General features: G+C 55.1%; 13 protein-coding genes across 13 annotated transcripts; 5 read left to right on the top strand and 8 right to left on the bottom strand.

Moving 5' to 3' along the window:
* Nucleotides 1-92: 92 nt before the first annotated feature.
* PHACADRAFT_248945 (uncharacterized protein) lies at nucleotides 93-1,259 on the bottom strand. The gene has a single exon (XM_007391378.1). The coding sequence runs from the start codon at nucleotides 876-878 to the stop codon at nucleotides 156-158; it is 723 nt and encodes a 240-aa protein (XP_007391440.1). The 5' UTR covers nucleotides 879-1,259; the 3' UTR covers nucleotides 93-155.
* Nucleotides 1,260-1,678: 419 nt separating this feature from the next.
* On the bottom strand, nucleotides 1,679-2,580 carry PHACADRAFT_157167 (uncharacterized protein; the record flags this gene model as incomplete). The annotated part of the gene is made up of 4 exons (XM_007391377.1): nucleotides 1,679-1,739; nucleotides 1,765-1,916; nucleotides 1,985-2,184; nucleotides 2,244-2,580. The coding sequence occupies 4 exons, from the start codon at nucleotides 2,578-2,580 to the stop codon at nucleotides 1,679-1,681; spliced, it is 750 nt and encodes a 249-aa protein (XP_007391439.1).
* Nucleotides 2,581-3,108: 528 nt separating this feature from the next.
* On the bottom strand, nucleotides 3,109-5,888 carry PHACADRAFT_191168 (uncharacterized protein; the record flags this gene model as incomplete). Its single annotated transcript, XM_007391376.1, has 6 exons — nucleotides 3,109-3,122; nucleotides 3,173-3,218; nucleotides 3,270-3,391; nucleotides 3,611-3,722; nucleotides 3,759-3,894; nucleotides 5,302-5,888. 6 exons carry the CDS (start codon nucleotides 5,886-5,888, stop codon nucleotides 3,109-3,111), a joined length of 1,017 nt encoding a protein of 338 aa, XP_007391438.1.
* Nucleotides 5,889-6,377: 489 nt separating this feature from the next.
* PHACADRAFT_248942 (uncharacterized protein) lies at nucleotides 6,378-7,500 on the bottom strand (the record flags this gene model as incomplete). The annotated part of the gene is made up of 1 exon (XM_007391375.1): nucleotides 6,378-7,500. A coding segment is annotated over exon 1 (698 nt), but the record flags the coding sequence as incomplete, so codon positions are not given.
* Nucleotides 7,501-7,740: 240 nt separating this feature from the next.
* Nucleotides 7,741-8,493, bottom strand: PHACADRAFT_248941 (uncharacterized protein). The gene is made up of 3 exons (XM_007391374.1): nucleotides 8,066-8,493; nucleotides 7,861-7,910; nucleotides 7,741-7,809 (listed from the first exon to the last, which is right to left on the bottom strand). Exons 1-2 carry the CDS (start codon nucleotides 8,435-8,437, stop codon nucleotides 7,866-7,868), a joined length of 417 nt encoding a protein of 138 aa, XP_007391436.1. The 5' UTR covers nucleotides 8,438-8,493; the 3' UTR covers nucleotides 7,741-7,809; nucleotides 7,861-7,865.
* Nucleotides 8,494-8,717: 224 nt separating this feature from the next.
* PHACADRAFT_248940 (uncharacterized protein) lies at nucleotides 8,718-9,201 on the bottom strand. The gene has a single exon (XM_007391373.1). The coding sequence runs from the start codon at nucleotides 9,097-9,099 to the stop codon at nucleotides 8,737-8,739; it is 363 nt and encodes a 120-aa protein (XP_007391435.1). The 5' UTR covers nucleotides 9,100-9,201; the 3' UTR covers nucleotides 8,718-8,736.
* Nucleotides 9,202-9,258: 57 nt separating this feature from the next.
* Nucleotides 9,259-9,936, bottom strand: PHACADRAFT_248939 (uncharacterized protein). Its single transcript, XM_007391372.1, has one exon. The coding sequence runs from the start codon at nucleotides 9,926-9,928 to the stop codon at nucleotides 9,599-9,601; it is 330 nt and encodes a 109-aa protein (XP_007391434.1). The 5' UTR covers nucleotides 9,929-9,936; the 3' UTR covers nucleotides 9,259-9,598.
* Nucleotides 9,937-13,494: 3,558 nt separating this feature from the next.
* PHACADRAFT_248938 (uncharacterized protein) lies at nucleotides 13,495-13,923 on the top strand. Its single transcript, XM_007391371.1, has one exon. The coding sequence runs from the start codon at nucleotides 13,551-13,553 to the stop codon at nucleotides 13,911-13,913; it is 363 nt and encodes a 120-aa protein (XP_007391433.1). The 5' UTR covers nucleotides 13,495-13,550; the 3' UTR covers nucleotides 13,914-13,923.
* A 1,043-nt stretch (nucleotides 13,924-14,966) lies between these two features.
* PHACADRAFT_248936 (uncharacterized protein) lies at nucleotides 14,967-16,448 on the top strand. The gene has a single exon (XM_007391370.1). It carries the CDS (start codon nucleotides 15,021-15,023, stop codon nucleotides 16,185-16,187), a length of 1,167 nt encoding a protein of 388 aa, XP_007391432.1. The 5' UTR covers nucleotides 14,967-15,020; the 3' UTR covers nucleotides 16,188-16,448.
* Nucleotides 16,449-17,119: 671 nt separating this feature from the next.
* On the top strand, nucleotides 17,120-18,254 carry PHACADRAFT_248935 (uncharacterized protein). The gene has a single exon (XM_007391369.1). The coding sequence runs from the start codon at nucleotides 17,232-17,234 to the stop codon at nucleotides 17,583-17,585; it is 354 nt and encodes a 117-aa protein (XP_007391431.1). The 5' UTR covers nucleotides 17,120-17,231; the 3' UTR covers nucleotides 17,586-18,254.
* A 380-nt stretch (nucleotides 18,255-18,634) lies between these two features.
* Nucleotides 18,635-19,929, top strand: PHACADRAFT_248933 (uncharacterized protein). Its single transcript, XM_007391368.1, has 2 exons — nucleotides 18,635-18,769; nucleotides 18,834-19,929. The coding sequence occupies exons 1-2, from the start codon at nucleotides 18,659-18,661 to the stop codon at nucleotides 19,383-19,385; spliced, it is 663 nt and encodes a 220-aa protein (XP_007391430.1). The 5' UTR covers nucleotides 18,635-18,658; the 3' UTR covers nucleotides 19,386-19,929.
* Nucleotides 19,930-20,028: 99 nt separating this feature from the next.
* On the bottom strand, nucleotides 20,029-22,209 carry PHACADRAFT_248932 (uncharacterized protein). The gene has a single exon (XM_007391367.1). It carries the CDS (start codon nucleotides 21,843-21,845, stop codon nucleotides 21,213-21,215), a length of 633 nt encoding a protein of 210 aa, XP_007391429.1. The 5' UTR covers nucleotides 21,846-22,209; the 3' UTR covers nucleotides 20,029-21,212.
* A 10-nt stretch (nucleotides 22,210-22,219) lies between these two features.
* On the top strand, nucleotides 22,220-22,609 carry PHACADRAFT_248931 (uncharacterized protein). Its single transcript, XM_007391366.1, has one exon. The coding sequence runs from the start codon at nucleotides 22,274-22,276 to the stop codon at nucleotides 22,517-22,519; it is 246 nt and encodes an 81-aa protein (XP_007391428.1). The 5' UTR covers nucleotides 22,220-22,273; the 3' UTR covers nucleotides 22,520-22,609.
* Nucleotides 22,610-23,591: the final 982 nt, after the last annotated feature.

The raw sequence follows: 23,591 nt of genomic DNA, 5'->3' as shown, positions 1-23,591 counted from the left end.
ATGTCTTCTATGTCTTCGTCGCGCGCAATGGCACAGTTGGCCTCAGATACCTGTATGTCAGATGTAAGAGGATGCAGAGGCCCGTGGAGGCTTAATGTCTTTACCTCTAGAATGTAGTCGAGAAGGACGTCTAGGGGGTCTATGACTTTCCCCTATTACCATTTTAGCGATCGTCGACGTTTGACAACAGGAGAAAAATGAACCTGTCCTTCGGAAAAAAGTGCGTGCTCGGACCCAAGATCATCAGGGCCAAGATCCTCATCGCCTGACCACTCTTCCTCAGCAACGACTCCCGCTACCGTCCCAGGATCTCTGTCGCCAGGCGGCAGACTGCCTCCGCCAGCGCCAGCAATAAGGACCCGCAATATTCCGAGCATCTTCTTGATCTTGTAACGTTTAACAAATACAGACTGGTCCTTCGTAGAATTTCGGCCCGCGCCCTTCGAGTACTTCGTTCCTCGTCGGTGGGCTTTAGGACCGGATTGTGTCCTAGTGCGCGACCCGGACAGTTTCGCGCCTACGATCTGCCCTATCTGACCTGCTAGTGACATTTCGTATGTCTTACTTGTGTTGCTGAATGCGGCTGTTGCCCAATCTGCTGGTGTTTTCACCCATCCACTGATAAGGACTATATCTTCCGGTTCTACGCGGTGACCGACCCCATCCTTCACGTATGAGCACCAGCGTTCATGTTCGTGGATCATGTACGCCTCTATCCTCCGATTTTGGTACAGCCTCTCGGTATAGGCCTCGCTCTTTAGGTGCAGCAGCGCTCCTTGTACTTCCTTGCACGTATAGCCTGCACTTAAGGCCGCTCCTGCATCGGTAGAAGGACCTCTGCAAGAGCTCAGATATATCTGCGCCACCAATAGTATCATACCCACCCTGTAACTGCCCCACGTATCTGCTTCTGCTCTACGCCTCGACTCGGGAAACGTCCAGGGCCTATGAGGGCATGCCGCTGATCTACGCAAAACACATCTGGCGGGAGGTCGTTGGTGATGTCGAAGGGGTTAGACCAGGATTTCACTTCGTGTTCCTTAGCAGAGGTGTTGATATTGAAAAGTCTAACAAATGCCCCCTCGTGTATATAGCCTACGTCTCCGATCTGGGGTTCTCCCGTTCGGTGCGGCTCAGGATGCCAAAGAGGATACCCATATCCGTACATGGACAGGCTCGAGGGGTAGATGACATATGGAGCTTGTGGGTTTGAAGTCCGATAAATTGTGAACATGAGAGATAACAAAGCAAATATTGTCAGGAGACAACAATGCGAAGTCGGCAACGTGACGAGCGTCAGTAGATTGATGTTCTCACGACAGTTTCACACATGCACTTTGGACGCAGAAATTCAGGGAGCGATAATGTGTATCGTGCATCTGCCAACGTTGAGCTTTCTGCTGAAGCAGTTGGCATCAGCTCTCGAATGTGCGTGTCCTTCGCCCGGCGAAACGGGTCTATCTCCGTCGGTGGGTAGTTAGCGGAGCGCCCAATAATGGGCGCTCCGGAGAACAATGGCTTTCAGTTTCCGTTATTCCCACGAATATCGCGAATACCAGGAGCGGTTACTCTCAGAAGGACAGTTTGACGAAGCACCCCAAGGTTCAACGTACAGTGGCAGAGAAACAGACAGTGAGTTGACGCAGATGGTTGAGGCAAGCAACAAGTACTAATGCTCCTAGCCCCCTGAACGCGCATGTAAAACATCACTAACGTTCCACAGTGACAACGGCTCCTCTCTAGCATACGAGAGCAATATTCGACTGTCCAGAAAGGTGGCGGACCGACGTTTTGAACTCGATAGCGAACTGCCCCGTCCAAGCATCCCAGACCACTACCTCACCATCACGACCGGCAGCAGCGAGTAACGCCCCATTTGGTGAGTATGATATCGCGGTTCCGCGCGAGGCGATGGTCTTTTTGCCATGTCTCCTGTGAACGACTTGTAGTCGATGAGCATGCCGTCATATGAGCTGGTGGCGACCTCGATCCCGTCTGGCGCAAAGGCACGGGGCTTAATTCGGTCTCCGTGTCCATGCGGCTCGATGAGCTCCTCCCGGGTACCCGCGCGGTATACAAGCGCAGCGCGGTAGTTGTCCAAAACCATAGTTCGCTCGCCGTCCGGGAAGAATTTGGCGTCCAATATCGCGCCAGTGGCGGTCTCAAAGGCGGCAAGTTGTACAACTGTGCCGCATCTTCGCAGCGAATCGCGAACCGTCCGCGGAAAAGACGATGCCGCTTACATGCTCCGAGAGCATACGTGCAGATTGGCCACCCCAACCTAGCGTCCCAACCCTTGGCTGAGCCGTGGTCAGAAGCGCTGACGATGCGCGAGCCGTCCAGAGTGGACTTCACGTCACCCACCTGAGCGCCTTGACCACCAATGGCAAAAACACGTTCGCCGGACTGGACATCCCAGACGACTACAGCTGCGTCTGCAGATCCAGAAACCAGGTATAGATCATCGGTGGAGAATCCGACAGCGGTGGTGGCGTTCGGAGGATACCCGTGAACATTTAACGTGCCTGTCGAGAGCGGAGGGCTGGGGATCCCGAGACGCTGAACGGGGAGACCATCCATCGTCCTCCTGATAGTGACGGAGCCGGACCGCCACGATGTTGTTAAGAGGCCTCCATTGAGCGAGAGGACCGAAGCGCGATGCATCGGTCGGGCCGCGTCTTCAAACTTCAGGTACGTCTATTTCTCGCTCACGACCCGACGGCGGGGTGGCTCCCAAGGGAATTTGGCGCCAGCCGTCTCAAAGACGCCGCAGTCTTCGTGACTAAGCTGTGGCCACTTCAGCAGACCTAGTGATGTGACAAGACGACGTTCAAGTGTGGCTCGCTCTTGAGCGATGAGGTCTAGGCTCAAGACCGAACCATCTGCGGAACACGTTAGAACTATTCCACGTATACCACAATCAGATACCAGGAAATGACTGACATTCAACCTGGACTAGTATCGGCGGCTGGACCTTGCGGGGCACGTCGCAAAGTCTATGGGCCATTCATTGTGCTGTATGGCGCATCAGATCTAGGATCAGAGTGCTTGTGGTAGCAACGCACCCCTACGATGCTTTCGATGTCCTCGTCGCGCGCAATGGTACAGCTAGCGCCGCACACCTATGAGGTGTATGATTGGCGGCCTGTTCACAGGATCGAGTATGGCGTACCTCGGGAGGGAATGTATTCGAGCAGGATGTCCAACGGGTGCACACCCTACTGGTCCAGTCAGTATCTTACTTTCTTACGCCCTCAAATGCAGCTCACCTCGAATGATGATGAAATAGCGTCGTGATGTTCATCTTCACTAAATTCGCCGTCGCTAGCCTTGGTGCCTCCGCCGATATCACCTTCGTCGCCGCCCTCTGGAAAGCCGGTAATACCCAGCACTGGCGACGATCTTGTACAGAATCTTGAGTTTCTTCTCCAGCCTGTAACGCTTGACGAACGTGCACTGATTCCTCTCAAGCTCAGTCAGAGGATCCCTTCAGGCCGCGGGTACTTCTTGCCTTGTTACCTCGTCGATGGGCCCTTGGACCCGACGGCGCCCTTGTCCGCGACCGAGAGAGCTCAAGTCTTACAAGTTTCCCTCCTTGTCCTGCACCTACGCACGGTGCTCTTTGCTCGTGTTGCTGAACACTGTAGCAGCCCAATCGGCGAACGACTCCATCCGCTGACGAGAATAGCATCTTCGGGCCTGACGTCAAGCTTGATAACGTTCTTCACATACGAACGTCAGTGCTCGCGCTGGCGGACCATATGCCGCTTGAGCTGTTCGCTTTCGAAGACGGTCTCGGACGTAACGTGGCTCTGGAGGACGAGGAGCGTGCTGTGCACGTCCTTGCACGTATAACCTGCGCTGAAGCCTGCGGCCGTATCCGCGAATGCAGCACTATCTGAATCATCAAAACGACGTCAAGATTCCGAGAGTTCTGCACTCACACAGAGATAGATCCCCGGGTCTCTCTCTCCTGGACGCCATGGCCGCAGAACGGGCCGGCTCTTATAGAGTTGAGGCGTTAATCGACGCAAAACACGTTCGGTGGTAACGGCGGTACGATCTCAAACTGCGTGTCCCAGAACAAAACTTGATGCTCTGGCGTCGCGTTATTGATGTTGAAGAGCCTGACAAGCGTCCCCTCTGGCATCTCCAATCTGCGGCTCGCCTATGGTTTCGAACGCCAGAGGGCGTGTCCTTGGCCGAGCAAGGCGAGACCAGCGGGGTAGATTTGTCAGGGGTGGGTGTGTCTGGTGAACGCGAGGGACGATAGATCATGAACATGGTTGAAGTTAGCGAGGGCCGTCTCGCAGCTCTCGAAAGACGCAATACGGGAACTTGGTCGCCGACAGCAGAAGAGAAGCGGACATGGACGCGCTTCGCGCGCGTCACCTGTTTTATTATTCGCACAGTCACGTGAAGCATGCGCTCACCCTCAACGTCCAGGCCCGAAACAGGTGCGTTTGCAAACACAGGCGAGGGTTTACATGAATCCCTGTGGCTATGTCACACTTATTTTCAGCTATTTGATTGGAAATAATGTGTCAGTATAGCGGGCTCCTGCAGGCGAACTTCAACAGCTCTTGTTCAGGACAATGATAAGTATGGCTGAATTCTTGTGTCAGGGTACTTTTATTAATCCAGTTACTCTGACCTTAGCAGTCTCTTAAATGACATACTTTATGCAGCCATCTTGACTAATTTTATCCATTTTATCTTGATTTTACTCAATTTCATGGAAGCCCTACAATAACTACTCGCATAACAGCGTTTCTTGCAACCAGATACGTCGAAACTATGGAAGCTCCCGGCCTTGGGGGCTCGGGGTCGTGGATCTCGGAGCAGAAAGTTATCAAAGGGCCGTATTTTGGAAGGCAGGTAAGAGGCAGGCGTCAAGGGCACAAACCAGCGCGCCAAGGGGTTATTTTGTAAGCTAAAGCACGTTGCAGACCCTTGCTCATGCACTGAAAATAAATCAGTGGATAACTCGCCCAGAAACCCATATCGGAGAGGTGCATATCTGTCTTCATGTCGGTACGCTGGCAAGTTCTGCCGACATGTGCACGCGTGATCGCCCTAGCAAACTCAACACCTAACGGACCTTGAACACGTCTCGCATTTGATCAGCCCGCGCGTATCAACGGTGTTATCCCGTCCAGTGTTATTACCCAACATATACTTCTTGCCATCTCTGTAGCTATGACGGTGGCATTCGCGAAAGTGGACACCTGCCTCCGTCGCCAAACCATCCGCCTCACGAGTCATTCACTACCTCATTCGCAACGTATCCCCGTTCCACACATATATCGCCCCACTCTAGCTCCTGCGGTGACTATTGTGTGATTATCCGAGAGGAACGAGATGGCCTTGGCCTCTTCCGGGCGCAGCCGTGGTTGAGGAGGGTAAAATGTTGCGATACGACGCCTATCGGATGTCGATACTATTGTCGACTGTTCGTCTTCCCCAACGACGATATCGGCTCGGAAGGTACCGTTCGGTGAGCGCGCAGAGGTCTGCGTCTCAAACACGCCCGCGTACTTTCGACGCACAGCGAGCTCTATCCTGCGTAGCCTCCGACGGTTCCAATCAGCGAGTGAGCTATCGACCGAGACGTAGTCATATCGCGCATGTCGTCCCTCATAGGTCACATTTGGAATAACCGCTGGTTGAGGTCCCATGTCGATCAGCTCTACGTTGTCGTCTTCATGCTCAAGACAGAAGAAGCAACTGTCGAAGAAAAACAGGCCGCTGTAAGGAAAGAACCAGACCGCCCAGGGGAGAGGTAAGTGACAAAGTTCTATGATAGGTGGGCCTGCATCGTACAGTGTCACCGTTGACGGTTCGATATTGGCGAAATGAACGCCACCGGAGGTGGAACGTGCGAGCATCGTCGTAGTCATCGAGAATCTTACTTGAAGATGAGCCCATGGGGGTAAGGTTGCAGAAGTTGCAGATTAGCACTCCGCTCCTGGCATCCCAGACCTTCAAGTTGCCATTGAGAGACGCGGTGAGTAAGCGCAGGTCGTTTGCAAAAAATGCCCCAGCACTGATGATATCCGTGTGGCCTTCCAGATGAACAGTTGGCCGCCTATAATGGACGTCCCAAACAGTTGCGATATTGTCTGTGGTGCTAGAGACAAGGTACTTGGCGTCGGCGGAGAATGAGATAAATATGACGTTTCTGCTACGACGCTCGTCTCCACATGAAATGTTGCACGGTACGGCCGTCTATCAGTCGCCAGACGGTAATGCAAAATAACGATGGGGCCGCCAAGAGCTCGCCGTTTTGTGGCACAAAGATGCCCGCGTTCAGCTGCCGAACCAATGTATTGTGCACGCATATACAGCAGCCTTCGCGAATCTACATGGTTATACAACTGATTCTCGAGGTTGTGGTCAACAACTGCGAGATGACGACAGCCTGACGGTAGTCTACCGCGTGCTAGTGTATGCGCAAAGTGTCGCCGACGCTCCACAAGCAAGCTGTTCGCTGTTTGGAAACAGTGAGCAGCCGCTGACTATCAGGAAGGAACCGAACATAATGGATATCCGCTACGGGAGACCCAAAGTCGGCCATAACCTGTCCAGACTCCCGGTCCCATGCTCTAATGTTCCCTTCTTCCTCGACACCGCCCGCGGCGGCTATGAAGCAGCCGTCCGACGAAAATGCTGCTGCAGTTCCGGGAGATCCGATAGGATATTCGATTAGCATTTTACCATCTCGTGCGTCCCAAATTATGGCCGCGCTGTGGTGCGAAACGGTTACAAGCTCACCACCGTCGGGTGAAAAGGCAGCAGATAACAGCTCGCCAAATCGTTCGAGTTTCGTAGCTACCGTACAGTCGCGAGTGTTGTATATGCGCCCACCGCTCCCAACATCGTCGACAGCCAAGACGACTAGACGATCGCCACTTGGTGAGAACGCGACGCCATGTGCCTTGGCGCGGTTGGGGGATTCGAAGACCGCGAGCCGCACTATTGGCTCGCCGGAAGCTGTGCCGAACAACGCCACGGACATGTCCAGTCGCACAGCGAGTCGGGAACCATCTGGAGAGGAGAGGAGCTCGTGTATCGGTTGTCGAAAAGGGAAGTGACATAGCGGCGCTCCGCTTCTGGCATCCCAGAACTTCACCGAGCTGTCCCAAGAAGCAGTCACAATGCGCGTGCCGTCGGTCGCATATGCAACGTGTTCCACCGCTTGATGGTGTCCTACGAAGTGGAAGATTTTCTTCCCACTCGCAATGCTCCAGACGATTGCGGTCGCATCGGTAGATCCAGAGACGAGATTGCTGCCATTTGGCGAGAAAGCAATTGCAGTGATGGATCCTACATGGCCTTCATACCCTAGTCGCTGGACTGATAGCCCATCTGACAGTCTCCAAATGATTATCTCCCGCCCATCTGAGGCAGCCGCCAACAGCTGCCCATCTGGAGAAGAGACAAAGACGGCAGATTGCGCGCTGTCCATCGTAGGTGGAGTATCAAAGCGGAGGTATCGCCATTTCGTTGGCAACATGAGGGACAGCTCGGGGTCGTCTGTAAACTGGACAGGGGCCATTGCAGATATGCCGGCACCGTCAAGGGTGATCTTGGGCCATTTACGAAGGTCAGAAGCGGTGATAAGGCGGTGCTCCAGCTTCTCAAACTGCTCTCTGAATAGTAGGTCGGATATTGAAATTGTCCCACCTACCCAATACATTAACGCGACTGACCAGGTTTGTTAGACGGACACTCACATTGATCCTTAACTTCGACAGGTGGCTGAATCTTGCGGATGTACGTCGCAAAGTCTACAGGGCAACTATTATTCTGCCATGGAAACGGTCAGTGATAATACAGCCTGTTAAGACAAGCACGTACCCCTACTATGCTGTTGACGTCCTGATCGTAGGCGATGGCAACATCGGCATCTGATACCTGTGCAATGTTACGCACTTAGACTTCAGAAGACAAAGTCATGTCGTCTTACCTCAAGAATATAGTCAAGTAGGACGTCCAAAGGATCGATAACCTATGAGCTTATTATCAATAAGTCTTCGTTGGTTGCCCGCAGAACACAGCTTACCTTTTCTTCCAACCACTGCAAACCGTCTCCTTCAAGGTCTACATCGAGCGCATTGTCCTCAGCCATGAGTCCATCCCTCGCGTCACCCTCACTACGATCTTCCGAAAGCTGGTGGTAGCCCGCACCAGCAACGATCGTCTTCAGCACCATAAATCTGCGCTTGATCTTGTATCGCCTCACGAAGATGGACTGGTTTCGTTCGAGCTCGGCTGGAGGTTCATTTGTGGATCTCGGATACCTTAACCCTTGGCGATGGATCTTGGGGCCCGACTGGACCCTGGTGCGCGACCCCAAGATCCTGAAGCCAGCGAATGGCCCGGCTTTGCCCTGAAGCGCGGCATGGCGCTTTGTGGTTAGATTGCTGAACGCCATCGCGGCCCAGTCGGCAGATGTCTTGACCCATCCACCTACAAGCACGATGTCTTCCGTGTTTACCTCGTGCCCCAGGACATCTCGAACGTAAGCGCACCAGTGTTCGTGCTGACGTGCCATGTAGATCTTCAACCGCCGACTCTCGAACACAGCCTCGGAGTAAGCCTCGCTCTGTAGCACTAGCAGTGCACCTTGGGTCTCTTTGCATGTGTAGCCTACGCTTACAGCGGCTGCAGTCTCGGAGAAACCAAGACTACACGACGTCAGCGTGCGCCGCATTCGTCGCAAACCAGCTATGCTCACGAAAGAGACCCATGCAGCTCCTTCTTCTTCACTCCATGACTAGGATAGTGGCCGTGGTGGATAGGTCTATGCCGTTTGTCGAGGATAAAGACGTCAGGAGTGGGGGGATCTGTGATATCGAACGGTGGTTTCCAGAAACCGACCCGGTGGTCGGGCTCGGAAGTGTTGATGTTGAATAAGCGAATAAACGCGCCATGGCGAACGTATCCTACATCGCCAATCTCGGGCTTGCCTGTCGAGTCATGGGGTTCAGGATACCATAGCGCATACCCTAGGTCCAACGAGAACATGCTTGAGGGATAGACGACGTAAGGAGAGGTCGGATCAGGAGTACTTGAGGAACGATACAGTTCAAACATGGTGAAGTTGACGGAAATATCAAGAGGTTCATATAGTGCTGAAGCGAATGTGCGACAGCCGCAAAGAGCTAACGCGCATTTCTGGGCATTTTGGACGTGGGCGCTATCCTCCGCAAATCCTTTCGCACGACTCAGATAACATGCGCCGTTCTGAGACCTCATCCGGTGGTGCCTACTTATATCCATTTTGCGAACCGAAGTAAGATGTAGCATATGCAAAACACGGACACACACAAAACAAGTCAATCCGACCAGCATTACCTCTACTCTCAGTCGGCGGAACATCTGCAATCTGCGGCCATCTAGTTCATTGGGGTTTATATCCCAGTCTCAGGCAAAACAAGGGGGCGGAAGAGAATACATAGCTTCGAGTAGAGCAAGTTGGGAATAAAAATACATTTGACAAGCTTTTTTCATGAAGCAAGGAGGTATCTAGAAACGTAGATTAGACAACCGCAGTCGAGAGAACTCGAGAGTCAAGACGAGGACTTGATGAAAGCTAGAGCGTGCCCAATGAGATCTTGTGGTGGGTGAGGTCGACGTAGTAGGGGGAGCACGCCGTGACGAAGGATACTCTGTCTCGGTAGACGTAGGACAGCTGAGCCTTCAGCACTTCGGTTGCCTCCCGTGCCTCTGTAGCAGGGTCGATCGGATTAACGTACTCTCGAAGATCGACGGAGATTTCGAAGCTGGACAAGCGCGGATATCTGGCGAGGAACTCCTCTATGGCGCGTACAAATGCGTCAGACTTGATATGTTCAACGACCGACGGGTAAAAGCGCAGAACGAGGCGGAAGCGATGGAGATCGGACGGAAGATGAGGTGTCATGTAGAAAAAAAGTAGTAATCCCGGCTCCTCCTGAGGATGTTATATTAGTCTAGCAACTTCGGCATGCATTATCATCACCACGTACCACGTCAGAATCTTCGAAGATATGGAGAGTTCGCAGCTGCCAAAAATCGGCTAGGGCTGAGAAGAGTACTTTTGGATGCACGCTGTGCGCTGGGATAGTAATTTTGGCTCAGTGATGGACTGCATACAGGTAAGTTCACGTACGATTCTTCGCCCATCGGTTTGTGAGCTCCAACCTGACGTCGGCAGTCTCTCTACCAACAGTGCGGAGAAGATGCCGCAGCGCCTTGTACTCCAGAGCGAAGGACACGTTGTAGAGACCAATGCTATCAACTGGGTACTGGGTGTCGATAACTTGAGAAAGGAGTCCCGCAAGGGCAGGATGGCAACCAGTAATGCGAAGGGTCTTCACCCTCAGGCGAGGACGGGAAGAGTCGTTCGACAACCCGAAGATCGGAACGCTGGAGCAGAATATGTTCTCCAGGTTCAATTCGGTGACTGAGGTGAAGAGCGCGAGGCATTGGAGAACGGCATCAATGTCGAGAGAAGACAATGTAAGTTCTTGGAGTTCTCGAAGTGCAACAGGACTCTGTTCCGTCTGGTAATTCTGTCTGCGCAGCGACGGTCTGGTGTTTCCTCTATTATCGTGGATACGCAACTTGACGATGTTGCGCAGGTGCGAAAGTATCGTTTCCAGATCCTCGATCGGCGCAGATCGATAGACATCGCAGTCGTCTAGGTCGATCGTTAGCGATGTGATGGCCCCTGAGATTCTTGGCGAGCCCTTCACAGCCGACGCGAAAGCCGATACGGTGCGATCTCCGTCTCCGATGGTGAGCTGACCAAATAGGACTCGCGAACTACTGGCCTCCAGCCTCGGGACCAAAGTAAGCGCAAAGAGATCTTTAGCAGTCTGCGCATCTTTGCGGAGAATCAAGTGTCCGTCTGAGTCCCTCAATGGAGCCGCGACGTGGTCGACGACCTTGTCGATCAGCTCTTGCGGGATTCCAATTGACGAAGGGGACAGTTCAGGGTCATTCTGGCCTGGCGAGCGGATGAGCTATCTTATCATCCCACCACGTAGCAAAAACAACATACCGGCTGGTTTCGCCATGGGTATCCTACAGAAGAGGGGTGGTTGGATGTGGTGGGTGTAAGCAGGGCGTGCCTGGGCGTTGTTGGTAGAACAGCCATGCCTCGTGGCGCGGCAGGCACCGGGAGCGCGCTTTTCCGGTGATTTCGCACGGCTCAGCGCGCGGTGGAGATCTTAGGACGCATCATCCCGCTTCTTTCCTGCGAGGCGCGTAGGTAGTCCATCAGAAATTCGTTATGGTTGTTTTCACTGTCGCAAACCCATGGGAGGTAACACTAATCAGGTTCTGAGCGCTGCAAATCATGATCTCAGACGGTTACGACATTGTGAAGATTTCGAGGCTCATATGCATGCGACCGCCTGCTAAGCCATCTTATGCCGCTTTAAACCGGCGAGCTATTCAGACTCTTTCGTGTCCCAACGCATGTTGTGGAACTAGGTCGTGAAGTGAGCGAACTTGACATTGTGGAGCGGCCGAGAGCCTGTGTTTGCGATAATGTATGAGGGCGATGACGCATGCCTAAGCATGCAAACGATGAAACGTACTATAGGGTAACAAAGGCAGCGGAGTTTCTCGGCGGGCCAATTCAGGTCCAAATTCCCTCAGGGCAAGTCCGCGCTACCTCATGTCGTTGACGCTTAACAACAACAACAGGAGGTGGACGTCCGGCGCAACTCACCCTCGCGTGCGCCGTCTTTCCAGAAGATCCAAGGTCCGTGTTTGCCTACATAGACATTCAATCAGCAACTGTACAAAGACTAGTCGAGAAGCAGATATATAGAGGGTCGCCACATGCCTTTCCATTATCCGGTGTTAACCTCGGTTACCGTCGTCCAATGAACCGGTTATTGCATGGCCGAGGCCATGCTGCAGGCGACTCTCGAACGCACGAAGAGTTAGCTGCTAAGCTGCTTCGAAGGGAGTGCAGAATGGTCAGCCATTAAGCCGCATGCACGTCCTTGAGGTACCTTATCCAGTCCACAGAAGTTTCGCACCTGTGTTGAGGTCTCAGATGCAGTCGGCGCATGTTTGGAATGCTTTCAGCAAGCGGATTGGGGTTGCAATGGTACCTTTCCATTCGTATCTCTAATATGACCTTCGAGGTACTTCGTCAAGCGTTTGAACGATGTCTTGCTCGGATGGTTTTAAATGTACTGTTTTAACATACCAGCAGACTGTACCTCGCGCAGCTCGAAACTCAATCGAAGCACTCAAGAGGTTGACTCGATCACGTAGAGAAAACAAATCGTGATCATTATTCTCGTAGGCGGAAAGGGTGATGTTGAAATGAGCCGATCCATCTCTTTCGTGCTGAATGATTCGAGAAGGCGGGTGTATTGACATGAAGGTTGCCTAACATTATATCTGGTCGCATGTAACGTCAGAGAAGATGAGATTCACAAACCTTGGACGACGAAAGAAACATGGGCAACAAATGCGCGGAATCCCACCGCTCGTAGCACAGATTATGGTCACTGTTTGCAAGGTAGCGAATATAGCGAGCATGCCCTAACCACGGAACACACTTCAGTGGTGAAGTACTGATCTTGAGCGAACGTGTTCTGCCGCGAACAAGCTGTCAGACTCATCGAGTACTTCAGACAGCCCTCCGACCACACATAGTATCTATGCAGGATGGCGTATGTTTAATTGGCCAAAGTAGGGTCGAGGGACAGTCGCAGGTGACACAATCCGTGAGGAATTTCGCGAAGAGGGCTGAAGTACTGAGAGCTCGAGGTAACGCGGTTGCGTGGACCGGGGAGGTCTATGAAAGGTGAAGAGTCATTCAAGTAGCGCTGCGACGTCCACAGTCTGCAGATAGTCGCGTTGTTGCTGGGTTGGTCGAAAGACGAGTTGGTTCGCCCCGAAGCGCCGAACTCCGGTTGGTGCGGAAGATGCCGAAACGCTATTCCGACAATACGCCGGTTGCTCAGCCGGCCTCCAAAGAGGTACTATCCCACTCTTTCGCCAATTTGTGCGCAGAAATCACAGGGATTAGCCATTAGGCCTTGAAACGGCCATTAATCCATTACGCTTTCGAACGCCTAGGTACTTCATTGAGCACAAGTCTTTGCGTGAGGCGCCGCGTGCAAGCTCTATGGTAACTCCACTTTCCCATAATATAAAGCCTGGAGTGTTACGCAGTGCTAGCATTAATGTGGGACTTAGCGCGCTTTTGTACTTGAAACAACGATAAAGGGCATTCGGGATACCATGTATCGGCCATGGTCGAGGTTCCACTACAAAGTGCTGTTAGACAATTTGCGGCGGCTTCCAGGGGCTCGTAAGATAGAGAAACGAACAGTTTTATCTGCGCCTCTGAGAAGGTGCCATTTTACCGCTGAAAATGCACTGGAAATGCGTCTTTTATCGTGTGAAAAATTGCTCAAATGACGCCCATACCCAGCTAACATCGATCAATCCGTCGCGTACTGTCTACAGTTTCATGCACCATCACTCTGTTCTTGTATCAAAGGCTTATTGATCTCCTCACCAACCCTGCCATGTTCAAACTATTTCGTTCCGAGAGCTCTCAAGACTCACCCGTCCCATACACTGTGTACCCTTCCAGTCTATTCTGCCTGGGGCTTGGATACGCCCTATGGCATCCCGAGCCTCACGAGACAGGGGAACCGCAGATCGGAGACGTAGGCTATGTGTCACGAGGCGCATTTATAAGACTTTTTAACATCAACACGTCAAAGGAAGACTATGCGGTTACCTTCTGGGACGCGCCCTTTGAGCCGACAGACACGCTGCCTGAAGGGGTATTCCGCGCCGACAGACGACACGCCCCAATAGCTCCCGATCAGTATCGCAGCCGAGGAGTTTATCGCAGAGAGACCTCTGGTAGCGTATCGGTGTGAGTGCAGAGCTAGCTGAGCCCTTGACCGAGCTTACCCGCCGCAGTGCTGCCCTTTCCGACGCTGTCGCCTCACTAAGTGCCGGGTACACATGCAAAGAAACACAGGGGGCGCTGCTGGTCCTGCAAAGCCAGGCGCACGAAGAGACGGTGTTCGACGACCTCCGGATCAAGCAGCACATGGTGCGGCAGCACGAGCACTGGTGCGCGTACGTGCGCGACGTGCTCAGGCAGGACATACGTCCAGAGGACATCGTGCTCGTGAGCGGCTGGACCAAGAGCTCTGCAGACTGGGCAGCGACCACGTTCAGCAGCTACAGCACGAAGCACTACGCGTCTGTGCAAGGGCAGGCGGGAAGATTCGCCTCCCTCGAGCTCTTCAGGTCGCGTTCCCGGATTCTGTCGGGCCCCAGGGTGCACCGGCAAGGGTCGATGTATCCGAGGCCTCGGGGTACACCTCTAACAGATCTAAGACGAGATCAGTGCCTATTTCTCAGGCGGTATAAGATCAAGAGAAGATTTATAATTCTGCGCAAGATCGTGGCGGGCGCAGGGTATGATAAGTCCTCCAGTGGGAGCGATGGGTGGGGTGCCCAAGAGGGTCTCGCGGTCGCAGGCAGCGCAGAAAACGAAGATGATCTCGACGAACAGACTATTCATATAATGAATGCGGTGAGCACCTAAACCTGCTAGTCTCGTATGGTCAACTGATTGTACCGACAGAAAGGCATCGATCCATTAGATATACTGCTCGACTATATCCTTGAGGTGCGAGATCGCCTCAAGTTTTCGGGCTTCCCTACAAGGACTGATACTGTATATTGCAGGTATCGAACGCGGATGTTGCACTTGCTCGGGATGAGGACCTGGAGGATATTGTAGGGGTAAGTTGCGCTCGAACGTAACACGAATCAAACGGACTTACCTGATTACTAGGGCAATGCTTGGCCAATGGATCTTGCAGCGTACCTCCGTGACGTCCAGCCGCCAGTTGAGGTGCATGACATGTGTGCGTACTGATGTACACTGCAAGAACATACTCCCAGAGCTGACGATTTTCATATTCATAACAGGTGGAACGATCTCGATCCCTGGCTTACTGTCGAAAGAGATGGCTCGCCAATTTGAACGACGCCACATCACCTCCGTGGATCTCGGCGAATGGCCGCGTATTACCCAGGCTGGAGCTGGCAGCCTGGACGGAGCTACCGCACGCCTATCATCACACGCAGAAACGAGGATGGGACAGGACAAGTGGCCGTACCTTGTGTTCAGCAATCCGTCGGGAGAAGACAGCGCTGAGCACGCGTTCGCGATCTCCAAGGACGGACGATTGCTGGCATCTACATGGGACAGCGATGTTATCATGATCTGGAGGTTGTCAGACGGCTTTAACGTGCAACGCATTGCGACAGACCCCGCTGCTACGATTCTTGCTCTCGCATTCTCTCCCGATGGCAAGCAGATCTCTGGGGCGCTGGATGCCGTCGTCGTGGTTTGGGATGTCAAGTCCAGCGATCCACTCCTACGTCTGGAGGGCCATAGCGAGCCCGTCAATGCCATCGCATACGCACCCGATGGGTCACGCATTGTAACTGGCGCCGAAGATGGTTTGATGAAGATCTGGAACGCTTCAAGTGGAGAACCGTCTTTGAACTACCATCATGACTCTCCGGTGCAGAATATTCAGTTCTCCCCGGATGGCTCACGGCTGGCCGCGCAGACAAGTAGCTCAGTCGTTGTATATAACCCAGGCTCCCCTGTGATCCAACTCGCCGTCCTGTGGTCTGCCAAAGATTGCCTTTGCGCATTCTCCCCTAAGGGAGACCGTCTATTCGTAAATGATGGCAACCGCGTTGGACATATATACGACGCGCACAGCTTCGAAAAGCTCGTAAAGATCGATAAATATCATGACCACATCTCTTCCGCTGCGTTCACACCGGATGGCCGCCGCCTCGCAACCGCCTCGCACGACGCCTTTGCTATCGTTCAAAATGCTTCTACGGGGACGCAATCAAGTATGACCAGCATGGAGACCGGCATCAATGCAATAACATTCTCACCTGATGGCAACTTGCTCGCCGCCGCGGATCGCGAAGGAAAGATCAGGGTATGGATGGGCAGATCCATGAAGTTTGTGGCAGAGTTTCGGGGCCCCAACGCTACAGATACATCAGTCATACAATTTCTACCGGATAACCGACGACTTCTCACAGCCGATGAGACAGGTGCGATATGTTTGTGGGATGTCGGGAACGTCTTGCGGATACGCTGATGAAATAACCACCGATCTCGAGGTATCGCGGCGGAGCTTCGTGGGAATGAGACGAGCGCATTACACTTTGTCTGTCTGATTGTCCATCCTGTACGCTCCTTTATTGACTGTAGTGGTTCATCCATATATTTCATAGCGTGAGTACGTCGTCGGTGCGAATTTGGGAAATTTTATGTTGTGGGAAAAGACGACAATTAATACAACGGAGTGAGCCGCTCCCCGCCAGGCTGAATGCCAGTGCATCCGGCCGGTGCGTCTTGGATCCAATGATTCCAACCTACCGCAGCCAGGTCAGCATAGAAATGGGAGTTGTTATAGTGAAAAGGTTTACTTTATGGGCAGGAAGCTGCAACATCGAAGTTTGAGACGTTGATGACTGAGCTTGAGTGTATGGGCTGAGGTGCGGATCATTCTCACGGTAACATGGAAGATCGGCGCGCGTCCACGTGACTGGCGGCGCATCAAACACCACGAGGCAATTATGCAGAGTACTCCTTTTGAGGTATCGCCGAGTTTACCGCGGACGACGACGACGAACCCCCGGCAGCCACCATCGCGCGGCGGTAAGCGACTCTATTCGGAACTGTACGCAGTATCAAAGCCCCCGTATCAGCATTATGACTGCCATCATAGTATCGCTGTTACCGCATCAGAGGTTGTGTGGTGTTGTTGTCATAACCGCTACTTTCCGTGTGTGTTAAAGTAACTCATCCGTAATATTTGGACGCACTGATGGGGCTCCTTATTATGAAATAAGCATCACTATTAAATGAATAGTGCCTCGAGTGCTCCAGCCAAAGACAAAATTCGCATTCCCGGGCTGTCATACGGCATGAAGACAGGAAGAAATGGTCTCGCAAGACACTGACCCAGGGTTTGGGTGCCCGCTACATCGCGCGAGATGATCAAACTGATGACGTCCTAACTCAGGAATCTACTTAGAGTGCTTACGCGTCCCAGCCGGGGCCTTGCACCTTTCTTCCCCAGTCCCCTCACCCTCCCGGACTGCTTCCCACCTTTCGTCTTACGTATATCTCAGATATTATGCGACTATTCCGCTGGTCTCGTCCTCTATCTACACCAGACAAGATCTACTCATCCGGTCTCAAGACGCTCTACCTAGGCCGCGCACTCTGGTACCCGGAGCCGCACGAGTCGGGCGAGCCGCAGATCGGCGACGTGGGCTACATCCTTGAAGGCGCGTTCATCCGACTGTTCAATCTCAATGTCTCTGTGCCCGAGAACGCTGTCATGTTTTGGGAGCCGCCGTTCGAAATCACAGAGCCGCTGCCTCCGGGGCTCCTCAGAATTGACCGCAGGCGCCGCCCGCTCGCACCAGATCATTATCGCATCCATGGTGCCGAGAGAAAGGAGCCGCGCGCCCCAGCAGATCTGTAAGCGTACTTAATTTTTTGGGAGAGAAAATTACGTCGATATTATCGCAGGACGGCTGGTGCCAACGCGTTTGTCACCCTGAGCGCCGAATACACCTGCAAGGCTGCGCAAGGCGCAGTGCTTGCACTGAGGAGCGAGGCGCGCGCCGAGACGATATTCGAGAACCAGGCCCTGAAGCAGTACGTCGCCCGGAACTTCGACAGCTGGTACGCGTACGCGACGCGCGACCTCGGGAGTCTAGTCCGGTGTGGAGACCTCGTCATGGTCAGCGGTTGGGTCAAGACCTCCGCGGACTGGGCGGCGGCGGCCTTCAGCAACACGAGCACGAGCACGAGCGCGTCGTTTCGGACCCTTGGCGGGGCTCCATCTGCACGGGATGCACACGAGCGCCGAGTCGGGACCGGTGATGCAGCGACACGGCGAGGACTACCTGACGAGCGTGCCCGGACGCCGGCTGGTGGAGGCAAAGAGAGATCAGTCGGTCTTCGTGAAATGTCACAAGACGCGAAAACGAGCGATATTTCCAAATAAAGTGGTCGCAGGCGCGGGCTACCACTCTCTTCCCGATTCAGAAGGCGCCAGGAGTGCCTCGGGAGCGGAAACAGTCTTAGCGCAGGAGGACGAGAGCATTGAAGAGGTGAACGTACTGGATCTTGAGTGTAATGTATGTGTTTCGATATCATGTATCGCGAGGTGCAGAAACTGATGGAAGTGCTAGGGCGAGATTTATGATCCACTGGACGTCCTTTTGGACTACATGCTAGAGGTGAGCCTACTCAGTCATCCAATTGACCACGTTAAGTCGTGAACTTGTTGTTGCAGGCGTCTAGTGCTGAAGTCGTCATCGCCTGTGACGACGACGTTGAGAGCATTGTTGTACGCTTCCTCATAAATGTTATTCCAGAGCGCAAACACTCATTTTCTCGCAGGCTGGAAATCGAGTGGTCGATTTTGCAAGTTATCTCCGCCAAGTACAGCCTCCAGTGCAGGTTGATGGCACGTGTGAGTCATTAGATTTTCTGGAGATAACACAGCGCAGCCTCATGACGACCACTCGCCCAGTCGGATTTCTGTGCATGGAAGACGTTATCTCCCACGAGCTTGCCAGTACATTTGCCCGCCGCAAAATCACCCCATCCGACGTGGCGGACTGGCTGCACATAACCCTCGACAGTGCCGGGGAGCTGGTGGACGCGTGCGTCTCCATCGACGCCGCGGACACGTCCGCGCGCGCACGCAAAGCTGAAGCAGCTCGTCCTCTCCGACGCGCGCGACCCCCGGCGCGAATGCGAGCACTGCGTCCTGTCGCCCGACGGCACGCTCCTCGCCGCGTCGTTCGGGAACACCGAGGTGCTCGTGTGGCGCCTGCCCGACGGCCTGCTCGTGCAGCGCCTGAGCGACCAGGGCTGCGCGCACATCGTGTCCGCCATCGCCGTCGCGCCCGACGGCCGCACGCTCGTCTTGGGGTCGTGCGACACGACGGCGATCGTGTGGGACGTGCGGAGCGGGCGAGCGCTGTTGCGTCTGCGCGGACATCGCGCGCCGGTCGGCGCGGTGGCGTATGCCCCGCATGGCGCGCTCGTCGCCACCGCGTTCGAGGACGACGGGTCTGTGAAGATTTGGGACGTCCAAACTGGAACGTGCTTGCACTCCTTCGCGGCCGACGTTGACGCCGTCATATCCGAACTCGCCTTTTCCCCGGACAACGCGCGCCTCTGCGTCGCGTCGTCCGCCTCGTGTCTCATCAATGATGTCCAAGCGAACGCACGTCTCGCTACGTTGCGGCATGACGAGAAGAGATAGCTTCAAGTCCAGTGGTCGCTCTGCGGCGATCGCATCATCACTGCCGGGGCACGCGAAGTGAAAGTTTGGAGTTCAGTCACCGGCAAGGAGCTCCACAGCATCGCCCACCCGAATGCACCGTCGGGCCCTGTCGCGCTCTCCCCAGACGGGACGGAAGTCCTGGTGGCATGCGCCGCCGACAGGACCGCGCTCGCCTACGACGCGCGTACCGGCGTGCTGCGGCGCGTGTACAGGCTGTCCGAGACGCCATGCCGCGCAGCATACGCCCCGAACGGCGACAGCGTCGCGCTGTGCGGGGCGAGCGGGGCGGTGCAGGTGTTTGATGCGGCGTCGGGGGCGTTCCTCGCAGGCTTCGAGGCGCTTGGAGACGTCTGCAAGCTGCGGTTCTTGCCTGACAGTCGGACTCTGGTCGTGCACCCCTCGTTCGGGCCGGCTCCGGCTGCTTTATATCCAGGATGTGTTGCGATTACGATAGCATACATATAGTGTGGCGATGTCTGACTATTCTAACTTCTTATAATCAATAATACGGAAACATTGCTGTTGTGGAGAAATGCGACGAGGGAAGGCCCCAAGGTTAGTAGGCGCAACGAACGCAGATGTTGTGCTTCCAAAGTCTCTGTCGCAAGGTCACAGAGTAGCCTGCCGGTATGCATGCATCACAGACGGGCTGAGAAATCTCAGGTCTGTGGCACACAGCGGGCCCTTACAAACCTCCGAAAAACTGGCCGGCCAGCCATCATTCGGCGTACCCAGCCTTTCACTCTTGCACGCAAAAGCAGTTCCATCCAGTAGAGAATTGGGAAGAGTTCCGGGCCAGCGTCCGGGCTCCTTCGTTCCCGATAAGTTACAGCAAGAACGACGCCCCGGTCCCCTGGCGGCGCGCGTCGCCGCCGTGACCGCGCTCGCCTACGACGCGCGTCCGTACGCTGTCGAAAGACGCTGCGCACGCCCCGAACGGCGATCAGTGCCGGGGCACGGGCGCTCGACGCGAAATACTGGCGCTTGGAGCGCGCTTCGGGGCGCTCAGCGATTGTCAGTCGGACGGATGTACGAGCCCGGACGCCGATGGCCAGACTGCGCGGGGTTGCTTTGGGATCGTACGTTTATGAGAACAGGCTGTGAAATGGTGATGATTGCGCAATTGGCTGTGAACGTCGTGTGCTATGTGATTAGGTGCGTATATGCCGGGGGGGGGGGGGCACGGTGCGTGGAGAGTGCGATGGGAAAAAAAAAAGTGTGCTAGTGGTACAAGTGCGAGCGTGGATGCGAGATGCGAGGAGCCAAAAAGTGTGGATGAGTGTCCGAGGAGCATGCAAATATGAGTAGAGGAGTCAACGTCAAGAAACGAAAGCCGCGAAGCGCGAATGATGAAGTAAAACAATACAGAGACGAAGTCCGGCCGAGAAGCCCGTAGGACGCGGTATGTCCGCGCACACCGGGGCCTCACAGCCCGTGCGCAGCGATGTGCCGCATGACGACGAGGCTCGCGAGGATCTCTGTGCAGGGCGTCCGTGGGTCAGCTCAACAACAGCGCGCCAGCACGACGAGAACCCGGAATACGAACCGACAGCGATCCCGCCCCACGCCTCGCCGATCATGAGCACGTTGCCGGACGTGTTGTATGCGGGCTTCGAGGGCGGCTTGAGCGTGTACGACGCGACGACGGCGTCGCGCTGCTCGTGCATGGACGACACCGAGGATGGCGAGGAGGAGAGTGGTGACGAGGAGAGCGGTGAAGAGGAAAGGAGCGATGATGTGGGAGAGGACGACAGGGGAGAGGACGGGACGTTGAGCGAGGTGGGCGCCGTGACGAGCTGCGGTTCGTCAGGACGACGCTGTGCACGCGAGGACCAAGAGGCGACGTACCATCCACTCTGTACCATCACTCGGTCGACGTATCCACCTATATTCGTGCCCGTCCGAGGCGACAAACTTCCTCGAGAGCGACCTAGCAGCGACACGCGCCATCAGCCCGAGTCCGACGAGCGCGCGGACACGACACACGCACCCCGAGAACATGCCCGTCTTGCGCAGCCACTGGCCCATCTGCACCTTCCTCTCCGGGCCCTTCCCCGCGAGATCGAACACGACAGCCCCGAGCGCGCCGTGCCGGCCGAACTCGAGCACGACAGCCGGGCGCGGGAGCGAGCGCGACGTGCGGCGGCCGCTGAGGTACTCGCGCGTGCTCGACCGCCGGCCCGTGTTGTATATCGCGACTGTGCGCGGGTCCGAGGGCGCCGCCGCCGCCGCAGCGGACTCTGGCGACGACGCGCTGCTGTCGTAGCTGAGCGCGCTGGACGCGGAGCTCGAGGAGAAGGAGCGGGAGAACTGGGGCGCGGCGGCCGGCTGGGGCGGCGCGAGGCGGAGGAAGACGCGGTCGTACATGTCGTCAAAGTCGGACTCTGAGAGCTGGCCGGTGCGGTCCTCGAGGTAGAACGGGAGCGTCCTGTTGAGCATGGTGGTGGTGCGGGGTTGCGGGGCAGAAAGGCACGGGATCGGCGAGGGGGAGGAGGACGGCTGTCTATATATATATATATACGCCGCGCGACATGAGACAGACGTGACAGATGGACTGATCAGGTCGGCATCACGCGCGTACCGGGGCAGTCGCAGTCACAGCGCTGCCCAGATGGTGGCTGACCGCTCCCAGACGAGCGAAGCCTGGGAATGTGCCTCATGGCGTTCATTGTCGCATTCAACCAGGGCTCGCACGAGAAGCTGGGCATCGAAGATGTGGGGAAGAGATGCCTCGATGGCTCCGATAGAGTGTCGAATGCGGTGCAGAACGTCGTGTCCGTTCCCACCTAGCCATTTTGGGCGAGCTTTGCCGTAACGGTACGCGTCACGCGGGGCGCGACCAGCTGCGGCGCTGCCGCGATTCCGAGATGTCGAAGACAGCACTTTTCCGCAGGGTCCCTGCATGTGGCTGCCTTTGCAGGTCTTGTGACGGCGTCTTCGATGTGGATGTCGGCACGAGCCCCGAGCGCCGTGGGACGCATCTGCAGTCTTCGTGTCCGCCGCACAGGAGAATGATTCTGAGTGTGCACCCGATGGGTATACAAGACACTCAGAAAGCATGGTACGCACCAGGGGCCCATTCTTCACATTTATCACGTCACACGACCTTCTGACAGCATGTATACATGGCTCCAAGCTCCTGGCAGTCACGCGGCCGGACGCGCAACACGGGACTTGCTCCAAACAGCTAGCAGCATCTTGATAAGGCAAGTCAGCCCATATGCCGATATGGCGACCATTGTGTGAACATGCCTGGTTGTCACGGCGGCTGGGCTGCCCCGCATGACAGGTCACGGGAGGCACGAAGAGACTTGCACGGGACCTCGATTCACAGAAAGCTTGACGCAACGCAACGCAATCCGGTGTCCGGAAAGCGAGTGGAGACGGCAAGAGCTCAACCAGGTTGGTCGTCGAGGAGAAGAGGGGAGCTGCCACGCGAGCTTAGCCCCTATCAAACGCCACCAAGCGTTTATGTAAGCGCACCTCTGCGCAAAATGGTACGCATATAGTCACGGTGGTACGTGCGTACATGAGCTGGGATGGCCAAAGCCCTCTTCCTGACTTGCCACGACCGCAAAACTCGGACTACATTCTATCGCGGTCTAGCTTCGGACAACGTTATGAGACCCTTGGCATCTCTATACCCGGAGGAATTCAGGGTACTGACACGATTCCATGAAATACAGGCGCCCATAAGACTTTTGCAGCCGACGATATCCACTGACCGGACCCGGCGTATGTTTCACAGCGACCGCTGAACTACTGCACGCTAGGCCGTCGCAGCGCAGGATATTCTCGAATGAGGCTGCCGGTCAGGGGACCGTGGCAGCCAGTTCAGTAAAGACGCATGGCATGTCCGCCGCCGCTGTCAATGGAAGGCATCTCACAAACTGCTGAACAAGGGAGAAGCTTGTCTGGCAGGAGTCAGAAAGACGTACTGGCTGAATCCCCACACACTCCTCGACCAGGGAATATGACGTCAGAGTACTGAATATGCAAACGTCCGCCAGAGATTCATGGAAGCACACAGTACGTGACCCCGTTCACGTACTTTTGCGCAACCAGCTGAGTCCGCAGTGCCGGACGGGTGTGCTGATTGACACCCTCGACCTGCAGCTTCCTAGAGCGCGAAGCCCCGTCCGATGTGGATCCAGATCTGGGGGGGGGGGGGGGCGGACGACATCA

Source organism: Phanerochaete carnosa (assembly GCF_000300595.1).
Source record: "Phanerochaete carnosa HHB-10118-sp unplaced genomic scaffold PHACAscaffold_2, whole genome shotgun sequence".
In the NCBI taxonomy this organism is placed as follows: Eukaryota; Fungi; Basidiomycota; class Agaricomycetes; order Polyporales; family Phanerochaetaceae; genus Phanerochaete; species Phanerochaete carnosa.
The sequence above is the reverse complement of the archived record's forward strand: the minus strand, read 5'-3'. Positions and strand labels throughout refer to the sequence as shown.

What these genes read in the sequence shown, in the direction of transcription:
- PHACADRAFT_248945 (XM_007391378.1), bottom strand. Translation starts at nt 878, where the DNA reads ATGATACTATTGGTGGCGCAGATATATCTGAGCTCTTGCAGAGGTCCT.
- PHACADRAFT_248941 (XM_007391374.1), bottom strand. Translation starts at nt 8,437, where the DNA reads ATGGCGTTCAGCAATCTAACCACAAAGCGCCATGCCGCGCTTCAGGGC. An exon ending in TGCAGTGGTTGGAAGAAAAG is followed by an intron (nt 7,911 to 8,065) that starts GTAAGCTGTGTT and finishes CACAGGTATCAG; the next exon opens with ATGCCGATGTTGCCATCGCC.
- PHACADRAFT_248940 (XM_007391373.1), bottom strand. Translation starts at nt 9,099, where the DNA reads ATGTTTGAACTGTATCGTTCCTCAAGTACTCCTGATCCGACCTCTCCT.
- PHACADRAFT_248939 (XM_007391372.1), bottom strand. Translation starts at nt 9,928, where the DNA reads ATGACACCTCATCTTCCGTCCGATCTCCATCGCTTCCGCCTCGTTCTG.
- PHACADRAFT_248938 (XM_007391371.1), top strand. Translation starts at nt 13,551, where the DNA reads ATGTTCAAACTATTTCGTTCCGAGAGCTCTCAAGACTCACCCGTCCCA.
- PHACADRAFT_248936 (XM_007391370.1), top strand. Translation starts at nt 15,021, where the DNA reads ATGGCTCGCCAATTTGAACGACGCCACATCACCTCCGTGGATCTCGGC.
- PHACADRAFT_248935 (XM_007391369.1), top strand. Translation starts at nt 17,232, where the DNA reads ATGCGACTATTCCGCTGGTCTCGTCCTCTATCTACACCAGACAAGATC.
- PHACADRAFT_248933 (XM_007391368.1), top strand. Translation starts at nt 18,659, where the DNA reads ATGGAAGACGTTATCTCCCACGAGCTTGCCAGTACATTTGCCCGCCGC. An exon ending in TCGACAGTGCCGGGGAGCTG is followed by an intron (nt 18,770 to 18,833) that starts GTGGACGCGTGC and finishes AAGCTGAAGCAG; the next exon opens with CTCGTCCTCTCCGACGCGCG.
- PHACADRAFT_248932 (XM_007391367.1), bottom strand. Translation starts at nt 21,845, where the DNA reads ATGCTCAACAGGACGCTCCCGTTCTACCTCGAGGACCGCACCGGCCAG.
- PHACADRAFT_248931 (XM_007391366.1), top strand. Translation starts at nt 22,274, where the DNA reads ATGTCGAAGACAGCACTTTTCCGCAGGGTCCCTGCATGTGGCTGCCTT.